Here is an 11,792-nt window from a genome sequence, read left to right as displayed (position 1 = left end):
TGACTGGAGACCTGTATGATAGTCACTATGCAGAATAGACAGTGACACGCTGAGTGTGATACATGATGACTGGAGACCTGTATGATAGTCACTATGCAGAATAGACAGTGACACGCTGAGTGTGATACATGATGACTGGAGACCTGTATGATAGTCACTATGCAGAATAGACAGTGACACGCTGAGTGTGATACATGATGACTGGAGACCTGTATGATAGTCACTATGCAGAATAGACAGTGACACGCTGAGTGTGATACATGATGACTGGAGACCTGTATGATAGTCACTATGCAGAATAGACAGTGACACGCTGAGTGTGATACATGATGACTGGAGACCTGTATGATAGTCACTATGCAGAATAGACAGTGACACGCTGAGTGTGATACATGATGACTGGAGACCTGTATGATAGTCACTATGCAGAATAGACAGTGACACGCTGAGTGTGATACATGATGACTGGAGACCTGTATGATAGTCACTATGCAGAATAGACAGTGACACGCTGAGTGTGATACATGATGACTGGAGACCTGTATGATAGTCACTATGCAGAATAGACAGTGACACGCTGAGTGTGATACATGATGACTGGAGACCTGTATGATAGTCACTATGCAGAATAGACAGTGACACGCTGAGTGTGATACATGATGACTGGAGACCTGTATGATAGTCACTATGCAGAATAGACAGTGACACGCTGAGTGTGATACATGATGACTGGAGACCTGTATGACAGTCACTATGCAGAATAGACAGTGACACGCTGAGTGTGATACATGATGACTGGAGACCTGTATGATAGTCACTATGCAGAATAGACAGTGACACGCTGAGTGTGATACATGATGACTGGAGACCTGTATGACAGTCACTATGCAGAATAGACAGTGACACGCTGAGTGTGATACATGATGACTGGAGACCTGTATGATAGTCACTATGCAGAATAGACAGTAACACGCTGAGTGTGATACATGATGACTGGAGACCTGTATGATAGTCACTATGCAGAATAGACAGTAACACGCTGAGTGTGATACATGATGACTGGAGACCTGTATGATAGTCACTATGCAGAATAGACAGTGACACGCTGAGTGTGATACATGATGACTGGAGACCTGTATGATAGTCACTATGCAGAATAGACAGTGACACGCTGAGTGTGATACATGATGACTGGAGACCTGTATGATAGTCACTATGCAGAATAGACAGTAACACGCTGAGTGTGATACATGATGACTGGAGACCTGTATGATAGTCACTATGCAGAATAGACAGTGACACGCTGAGTGTGATACATGATGACTGGAGACCTGTATGATAGTCACTATGCAGAATAGACAGTAACACGCTGAGTGTAATACATGATGACTGGAGACCTGTATGATAGTCACTATGCAGAATAGACAGTAACACGCTGAGTGTGATACATGATGACTGGAGACCTGTATGATAGTCACTATGCAGAATAGACAGTGACACGCTGAGTGTGATACATGATGACTGGAGACCTGTATGATAGTCACTATGCAGAATAGACAGTGACACGCTGAGTGTGATACATGATGACTGGAGACCTGTATGATAGTCACTATGCAGAATAGACAGTGACACGCTGAGTGTGATACATGATGACTGGAGACCTGTATGATAGTCACTATGCAGAATAGACAGTGACACGCTGAGTGTGATACATGATGACTGGAGACCTGTATGATAGTCACTATGCAGAATAGACAGTAACACGCTGAGTGTGATACATGATGACTGGAGACCTGTATGATAGTCACTATGCAGAATAGACAGTAACACGCTGAGTGTGATACATGATGACTGGAGACCTGTATGATAGTCACTATGCAGAATAGACAGTGACACGCTGAGTGTGATACATGATGACTGGAGACCTGTATGATAGTCACTATGCAGAATAGACAGTGACACGCTGAGTGTGATACATGATGACTGGAGACCTGTATGACAGTCACTATGCAGAATAGACAGTGACACGCTGAGTGTGATACATGATGACTGGAGACCTGTATGATAGTCACTATGCAGAATAGACAGTGACACGCTGAGTGTGATACATGATGACTGGAGACCTGTATGATAGTCACTATGCAGAATAGACAGTAACACGCTGAGTGTGATACATGATGACTGGAGACCTGTATGATAGTCACTATGCAGAATAGACAGTAACACGCTGAGTGTGATACATGATGACTGGAGACCTGTATGATAGTCACTATGCAGAATAGACAGTAACACGCTGAGTGTGATACATGATGACTGGAGACCTGTATGACAGTCACTATGCAGAATAGACAGTAACATGCTGAGTGTGATACATGATGACTGGAGACCTGTATGACAGTCACTATGCAGAATAGACAGTAACACGCTGAGTGTGATACATGATGACTGGAGACCTGTATGACAGTCACTATGCAGAATAGACAGTAACATGCTGAGTGTGATACATGATGACTGGAGACCTGTATGATAGTCACTATGCAGAATAGACAGTGACACGCTGAGTGTGATACATGATGACTGGAGACCTGTATGACAGTCACTATGCAGAATAGACAGTAACATGCTGAGTGTGATACATGATGACTGGAGACCTGTATGACAGTCACTATGCAGAATAGACAGTAACACGCTGAGTGTAATACATGATGACTGGAGACCTGTATAACAGTCACTATGCAGAATAGACAGTGACACGCTGAGTGTGATACATGATGACTGGAGACCTGTATGATAGTCACTATGCAGAATAGACAGTAACACGCTGAGTGTGATACATGATGACTGGAGACCTGTATGATAGTCACTATGCAGAATAGACAGTGACACGCTGAGTGTGATACATGATGACTGGAGACCTGTATGATAGTCACTATGCAGAATAGACAGTGACACGCTGAGTGTGATACATGATGACTGGAGACCTGTATGATAGTCACTATGCAGAATAGACAGTGACACGCTGAGTGTGATACATGATGACTGGAGACCTGTATGATAGTCACTATGCAGAATAGACAGTGACACGCTGAGTGTGATACATGATGACTGGAGACCTGTATGACAGTCACTATGCAGAATAGACAGTAACACGCTGAGTGTGATACATGATGACTGGAGACCTGTATGATAGTCACTATGCAGAATAGACAGTAACACGCTGAGTGTGATACATGATGACTGGAGACCTGTATGATAGTCACTATGCAGAATAGACAGTGACACGCTGAGTGTGATACATGATGACTGGAGACCTGTATGATAGTCACTATGCAGAATAGACAGTGACACGCTGAGTGTGATACATGATGACTGGAGACCTGTATGATAGTCACTATGCAGAATAGACAGTGACACGCTGAGTGTGATACATGATGACTGGAGACCTGTATGATAGTCACTATGCAGAATAGACAGTGACACGCTGAGTGTGATACATGATGACTGGAATCAGTGTATATGTCACCGTCCTGCCCCACTGGCCGCATGTGCATCTTACATGAATGATTCTCCTCTGTCTGACTCCTGTGCTGTCATATTACTTCATGAAAATGGAGGCAAGTCATAACCAGGGTGCACTTCCCTCTGCTGTGCACCCCAAACTTTCCTCTATTCTCATACACCCTAATCCTGCCCCCTATCTGTGCTGTGCACCCCATTCCCCCTACCCCGGAGAATCCATATCCTCAATCATTGCAGACCCTGCTCACCCCAAATGTGCTGCTCTGTTTCCAGAGAACCTGGAACCCCCAATGTCTCTATTGTCTGCACTATGATGGTTTCCAATCAATCTCCCCCCCACCCTCTGACAAGTGACCCTCCCAACACCCAATGTACTCACAGGGTGTGCTCCGGGCACCGCTCTGCTGCTCTGCATCCATCTCTCTGCGAGCTCAGGAGGGAATGACACGAATTGTGAGGGAACTCCAGCTCTGCTCATGACGCATCTCAGGGCAGTCACGACGCGGCTCCCCCTCCCGCACCGGCTCTCTCACATAGACGGGGGACACTTCAGCACCGGGGACAGCGCCGTGCACGGGAGACACTTCAGCACCGGGGACAGCGCCGTGCACGGGAGACCCTTCAGAACCAGGGACAGCGCCGTGCACGGGAGACCCTTCAGAACCAGGGACAGCGCCGTGCACGGAGACACTTCAGCACCAGGGACAGCGCCGTACACGGGGGACACTTCAGCACCGGGGACAGCGCCGTGCACGGGAGACCCTTCAGAACCAGGGACAACGCCGTGCACGGGAGACCCTTCAGAACCAGGGACAGCGCCGTACACGGGGGACACTTCAGCACCGGGGACAGCGCCGTGCACGGGAGACACTTCAGCACCAGGGACAGCACCGGAGACAGAGGAGAGATGCAGTTCAGCACCAGGGACAGCACTGGAGACAGAGGAGAGATGCAGTTCAGCACCAGGGACAGCACTGGAGACAGAGGAGAGATGCAGTTCAGCACCAGGGACAGCGCCGGAGATAAAGGAGAGATGCAGTTCAGCACCAGGGACAGCGCCAGAGATAGAGGAGAGATGCAGTTCAGCACCAGGGACAGCACCGGAGATAAAGGAGAGATGCAGTTCAGCACCAGGGACAGCACCAGAGATAGAGGAGAGATGCAGTTCAGCACCAGGGACAGCGCCGGAGATAAAGGAGAGACGCAGTTCAGCACCAGGGACAGTGCCGGAGATAGAGGTGAGACGCAGTTCAGCACCAGGTACAGCGCTGGAGACAGAGGAGAGATGCAGTTCAGCACCAGGTACAGCGCCGGAGACAGGGGAGAGATGCAGTTCAGCACAAGGGACAGCGCCAGAGAACGATAGACGCGGTTCAGCACACAGGACAGCTCCGCACTAGCCGAGGACACGTCAGCCACAGACTGGGGAGCTTCTTAAAACTCCCACAGATCAGTAAAATAGGGATCACTACCACTATAGGGAATCACGTTGCAGAGCTGGGAGGGTATATATGTGCTATGTCTATATGTAGACAGTATTCCTCAGACCTGGTGCTGATGGAGTAAGTTATTTACACTGAATATTACTACAGTTTAACTTTCTGCTTCGTCCAGTGTCCTAGAGTCTCCCCCGACCCCCATCTACAATCCACCTGCACAGCTGGACGATCTGGAAATGGTAATAGAATCAGTGAATTATTGAGTCAGTGTTAATGGCTTTAGCGTAACACTCATGCATACGACAGGCTCATATGATAAATGTACAAAACCAACAAGGAATATACACAGAGTAGCTGTCTATCTAACTCGCCGCCCCATCGAGGCTGTCTCTCTTAGCAGGCGGAACTTGGACTATTGCCAGTTGAATAGACCTTAGTAAATACGTTACTACAACTGTGTTCACAAGACACAGAACATTGTATAGAAATCCGGGGTCTGATTCCAAGTTGCACGCAGCTGGTTGCATATATGGCAATATTACATGCTCAGAAATGTTTGCAGATCTTTGATCTGTATACATGGTTGTATGTTTGCCTGTATTCCTGGCGTAAGAGCACTCACACGGATCTCTGCAAAAGCTAACTGTGGAATAGCTGGCAACTCTATCTACTTGCACATGGCACACTCAGGGGTGTAGCGTGGGTGGCTTAGGTGGAGCTCGAGCTTCGAGCGCCAGAAAAGTTAGACAGCTCACCACCACCTGCATCTCCCTCCCCTCCGCCCGATATACCATGGGCCTCCGTACAGGCAACTGCAGGTCAGGAGGAGGAGAAGCAGAGGGGCGCACACTGACTCAGAGACTAGGTAGGAAATAGAGCAGGCCAGAGGTGACAGCAGGAGACACTGACAGCCGGCACATGCTGAAGCTCTGCCCGTCCTCTTTATACGTCTCACTATGTGCTTGTAGCTGTGCAGCAGGGTCACTTCTGTCCCAGGTTCTCCGACACCACTCTCTGTCTCAACTACCGCAGCACCTCACTCTGTCCAGGCTGCTGCAACACCTGTATCTTTCCTGGCTGCTGCAGCACCTCTTTCTGTTTCAGCTGCTGCAGCTCCTCTCTCTGCCTCGGCTGTTGCAGCACCCTCTCTGCCCTGTCTGCTACAGCACCTCTCTCTACATTGCTATAGCACCTCTCTCTGCCCCAGCTGCTACAGCACCTCTCTCTACATTGCTATAGCACCTCTCTCTGCCCCAGCTGCTACAGCACCTCTCTCTACATTGCTATAGCACCTCTCTCTGCCCCAGCTGCTACAGCACCTCTCTCTACATTGCTATAGCACCTCTCTCTGCCCCAGCTGCTACAGCATCTCTCTCTACATTGCTATAGCACCTCTCTCTGCCCCAGCTGCTACAGCACCTCTCTCTACATTGCTATAGCACCTCTCTCTGCCCCAGCTGCTACAGCACCTCTCTCTACATTGCTATAGCACCTCTCTCGGCCCCAGCTGCTACAGCACCTGTCTCTACATTGCTATAGCACCTCTCTCTGCCCCAGCTGCTACAGCACCTCTCTCTACATTGCTATAGCACCTCTCTCTGCCCCAGCTGCTACAGCATCTCTCTCTACATTGCTATAGCACCTCTCTCTGCCCCAGCTGCTACAGCATTTCTCTCTACATTGCTATAGCACCTCTCTCTGCCCCAGCTGCTACAGCACCTCTCTCCACATTGCTATAGCACCTCTCTCGGCCCCAGCTGCTACAGCACCTCTCTCTACATTGCTATAGCACCTCTCTCTGCCCCAGCTGCTACAGCACCTCTCTCTACATTGCTATAGCACATCTCTCTGCCCCATCATCTCTCTCTACATTGCTATAGCACCTCTCTCTGCCCCAGCTGCTACAGCATCTCTCTCTACATTGCTATAGCACCTCTCTCTGCCCCAGCTGCTACAGCATCTCTCTCTACATTTCTATAGCACATCTCTCTGCCCCAGCTGCTACAGCATCTCTCTCTACATTGCTATAGCACCTCTCTCTGCCCCAGCATCTCTCTCTACATTGCTATAGCACCTCTCTCTGCCCCAGCTGCTACAGCACCTCTCTCTACATTGCTATAGCACCTATCTCTGCCCCAGCTGCTACAGCACCTCTCTCTACATTGCTATAGCACCTCTCTCTGCCACAGCTGCTACAGCACCTCTCTCTACATTGCTATAGCACCTCTCTCTGCCCCAGCTGCTACAGCACTTCTCTCTACATTGCTATAGCACCTCTCTCTGCCCCAGCTGCTACAGCACCTCTCTCTGCCCCAGCTGCTACAGCACCTCTCTCTACATTGCTATAGCACCTCTCTCTGCCCCAGCTGATACGGCACCTCTCTCTACATTGCTATAGCACCTCTCTCTGCCCCAGCTGCTACAGCACCTCTCTCTGCCCCAGCTGCTACAGCACCTCTCTCTACATTGCTATAGCACCTCTCTCTGCCCCAGCTGATACGGCACCTCTCTCTACATTGCTATAGCACCTCTCTCGGCCCCAGCTGCTACAGCACCTCTCTCTACATTGCTATAGCACCTCTCTCTGCTTTCAAAGCTGCAGAGTAACATGTATGAGCGGCTCTACTGTGTTGTGTAACATGTATAAGAGGCTCTACTGTGTGGCGTAAAGTGAATAATGGACAATACTGTGCAGTGTAATGTGAATTGGTACTATTCTGTTGCCACGCCCCTTCCCAATGAAGCTACGCTCCTATATTTTTGTTGCATGCTTTCAGCGCACACTGTACCTATTTTATGCATGGGGGCACCCAAAGGAAACTTACGTCCTGAGCTCCACAAGGTCTAGAACTGGCCCTGGGACCAATTTAGGATCTTAAAATATTTTGTTCTTTTCAAATATAACATGCCCCCAATTGAGTACAGGAGAGGGGGCGCCGAAACATACCCTTGCTCCAGGCCCCTAGCTACACCTCTGGGCACACTATCACTAGAATTATTCTTTGTGCAAATACCCAGGCTCTGACAGGTACACCCACTCATCTGCAAGTGGACGTGTGGCTGAGAGACTTATGGCTCTGATCCCCCCGTAGTTGCTCCAAGGTGTATATGTGCGGCTATGGAGCATGTACAATACAATCAAAGAACAGACTTATCTGCAACTCTTCGTCAGTCCCTCAGTTTCCTGTAAAGGCCAATTAAACAGCAATACAGCTTTCTCCCCTGGTTTCATATCAGCTGGCAGAGCTATTCATTTATAGTGCTTTAGGATATGAGACAAATCTGCTATATATTGTAGACATATTGGCCCTTATTCTGAGTTGTTTGCTCGCTAGTTGCTTTTAGCAGTCGTGCAAACGCTAGGCCGCCGCCCTCTGGGAGTGTATCTTAGCTTAGCAGAAGTGCGAACGAAAGGATCGCAGCGCTGCTACATAAAAAGATTTTGCAGTTTCTGAGTAGCTCCAGACCTACTCCTACACTGCGATCACTTCAGACTATTTAGTTCCTGTTTTGATGTCACAAACACGCCCTGCGTTCACCCAGCCACTCCCCCGTTTCCCCAGCCACTCCTGCATTTTTATCTGGCCCGCCTGCGTTTTTACACACACTCCCCGAAAACGGTCAGTTACCACCCAGAAACACCCACTTCCTGTCAATCACTCAACTATCAGCAGAGCGACTGAAAACCGTCGCTAGAGCTTGTGTAAAACTACATCGGCTTTTGTGAAAATACGACGCGCGTGCGCCCCATACGCATACGCAGAATTGCCATTTTTTGACCTGATCGCTGCGCTGCGAAAGGAATCCGCTAGCGATCAACTCGGAATGACCCCCATAGTACTGTAATGTAACTAAAAGTAGACATCACAGTAGATTTGTATTACAGTATATCCAATGTAATATATAGCACTGCAATTACAAGTACTGTGAGGGTGTATGCCACATCTTTACCTTGGATGTATCATGAATTAAATTATCATTTTTATGAAATATAATTATATATGCCTATTTCTCAGTCATTTGCTTTTCTATTAACCACACAAGAGTTGAGCAGGAATTGACAATACATTGCACACAATGAATGACCAGGAAGAAGGTGATGGTTTTTGCACAAGATAGATTCAAATAAATATGAATACAGTATATAAAAACTAAAATTGCAAAGAACATGAAGCAAATGTTGTCTCTTTGGTTGTTCGGTGGTGCTCCTTCTGCAGTAAATACACAAACTTGTATTGGGGAGAGATGGAGTTCTCACTTTATGGAGGGAACACTTATAGTTAGGTCATGAAATATATACAAATAGAAAAAACGAAATAACAGAGAAACAGTGCTCGGCAATATTAGGTTTAGTTGAAACCATGGGCAAATGTCCAACCATAACGCAGGTGTTCTAAGGCAAGTTCATGGAAGACAGAAACCTCATATGAAGCAGTAGGGCATATTGGGGTAGTTAATGACTAGTAAGTATTGAGCATGCTGGGGTGATATACTGTGTTAGAGGGTCAGTGGGGGTCATTCCAAGTTGATCGCTATCTGAAAATGTTCGCTGTGCAGCGATAATGCAAAAAAAGGCACTTCTGCGCATGCGGCGCAATGCGCACACGCGACGTACTTTCACATTGGCTGAAGTAGTTTCACACAAGGTCTAGCTAAGCTTTTCAGTCACAGTGCTGGCCGCAGATTGATTGACAGGAAGGGGGCGTTTCTGGGTGTCAACTGACCGTTTTCAGGGAGTGATCGATAAAACGCAGGCGTGCCAGGAAAAACGCAGGCATGCCAGGAAAAACGCAGGCGTGTCTGGGCGAACGCAGGGCATGTTTGTGACGTCAAATCCGGAACTGAACAGTCTGAAGTGATCGCTAGCTAGGAGTAGGTCTGGAGCTACTCAGAAACTGCACAATTTCTTTTTGTAGCCGCTCTGCGATTCTTTCGTTCGCACTTCTGCTAAGTTAAGATACACTCCCAGAGGGCGGCGGTTTAGCTTTTGCACTGCTGCTAAAAACTGCTAGCGAGCGATCAACTCGGAATGATCCCCTGTGGACACTGCATAGAGGCACAGTTTCATGAAGCACATAAACTATGCATTATATATCTGTTTCTACATACTCATGCTGCATTGCTAATTACTGAGGACACCTACACAGATATACAATAAACATGACATTTCTATTATTACTGATAATATTATTCTCAGCATCATCAACAACATTATGCTATTATTATAATCTGTTCAGCAAACATCTTTGGAGGGACATAAAAATATATGTGTAAGCAGTGCCGGGCAGCTCTCCCCCTCACACAATGACTGTCGGGGGGAGAAGGAGCTATTTCTGGCCACAGCTATTTTTAGCTCATTCCGCAGGCTGTAGAGCTCAAGCAAAATGAAAATCAGAAATCCATCTGCCGCTCGGTGGAAATGACCAGCTAACATGAAATGGGCGAAGGAACTGATGGCGGTTGAGACTGGCGGCCTCTCAGCAGACAGTACACCAGTAATTCCATATGTAGTGCTACTGTATATCCACCTGCTCCTATATTACAAAGAATATATTCATCATTTTGTTCCATATAATTGAGGTAATCTGTGTAACCTTAGAGCTGCATCGTTATCCGGGGGGAGGAAGGGGGGGGCTCTGAGGTTATCATTTATAGAACTATGATGTCTTTTCTCACCACAAATACCCGTACACTCATCAGTTTTGGTGAATTGATGTACCTAATATAACCGTCATGATTGGTCTACTCTCTGTTTACCTGGAAAACAAGCACCACATGTAGTGAGAAGATGAGGAGAGCAATGAAAGGGAATGCTGCAGGAAAGAGAAGGAGGGAGACTACGCAGCATCAGATCATTTCCTCATCGTGACTTCCATACAATGTGGGATCTGCTGCTGAGTGAGGTGATTGGGGACAAGGTTACCGCTGCTACTAATGAAATGCTGATTGTTCCTCAGTGATCCCCCTCACACCCTCCCAGCTACTACACTGCTCAGTGATCTCCATTGACGTCAGAGCATCATTAGGTTGCCTAGCAACATGGAACTAAATATAAATAGTAGCACACGAATGCAAAAAAGCCTAGTTGGTGATAATGCGAAGTGACACATATATACACAAAACACAGTGACACAAACTGTCCTTCACACCACACAACCACAACATGGATTCACACATTCACATTTCTAGAGCATCCGTATTAGTCTGTACATTATACTTATTGAAGTGTGGAAATGACTTTATCTGTAGGTGATACATCAGGATAGAGATTATAGCAGGCAATGTAATGGGGTACAGTACATAGGTACATGGCCGGTAGTAAGCTCAGGTGCAGATGATGATGTCACAGTATGGGCGGGATGTACTAAAGTGAAAATGCGATAAAACCCCCGTAACTCACATGCTTCAATTCTTCACACTTATCGCACCTGCGCTTGTCTACACGTGACACACATGCTTCCAGTCCTCACACATATCACACCTGCACTTGTCTACACATGACTCACATACTTCCAGTCCTCACACATATCACACCTGCACTTGTCTACACATGACTCACATACTTCCAGTCCTCACACATATCACACCTGAACTTGTCTACACATGACTCACATACTTCCAGTCCTCACACATATCACACCTGCACTTGTCTACACATGACTCACATACTTCCAGTCCTCACACATATCACACCTGCACTTGTCTACACATGACTCACATACTTCCAGTCCTCACACATATCGCACCTGCGCTTCTCTACACGTGACTCACATGCTTCCAGTCCTCACACATATCGCACCAGTGCTTGTCTACACGTGTCTCACATGCTTCCAG

General features: G+C 47.4%; 1 protein-coding gene across 1 annotated transcript in view; it reads right to left on the bottom strand.

Moving 5' to 3' along the window:
- The window catches only part of LOC134966846 (ephrin type-A receptor 8-like), a 196,577-nt gene extending 185,884 nt beyond the window's left edge, over positions 1–10,693 (bottom strand). The window contains exons 1-2 of the mRNA XM_063943890.1: positions 10,678–10,693; positions 4,219–4,787 (exon numbers count right to left, since the gene is read on the bottom strand). Of these exons, the coding sequence (XP_063799960.1) occupies positions 4,219–4,787; positions 10,678–10,693 (585 nt within the window). The remainder of the gene's footprint in view (positions 1–4,218; positions 4,788–10,677) is intronic.
- Between the last annotated feature and the right edge of the window lie 1,099 nt (positions 10,694–11,792).

The sequence above is a fragment of the Pseudophryne corroboree genome, chromosome 10 (assembly GCF_028390025.1).
Source record: "Pseudophryne corroboree isolate aPseCor3 chromosome 10, aPseCor3.hap2, whole genome shotgun sequence".
NCBI classification, from domain to species: Eukaryota; Metazoa; Chordata; class Amphibia; order Anura; family Myobatrachidae; genus Pseudophryne; species Pseudophryne corroboree.
Note: the sequence above shows the minus strand (reverse complement) of the source record. Positions and strands in the feature narration are given on the sequence as shown.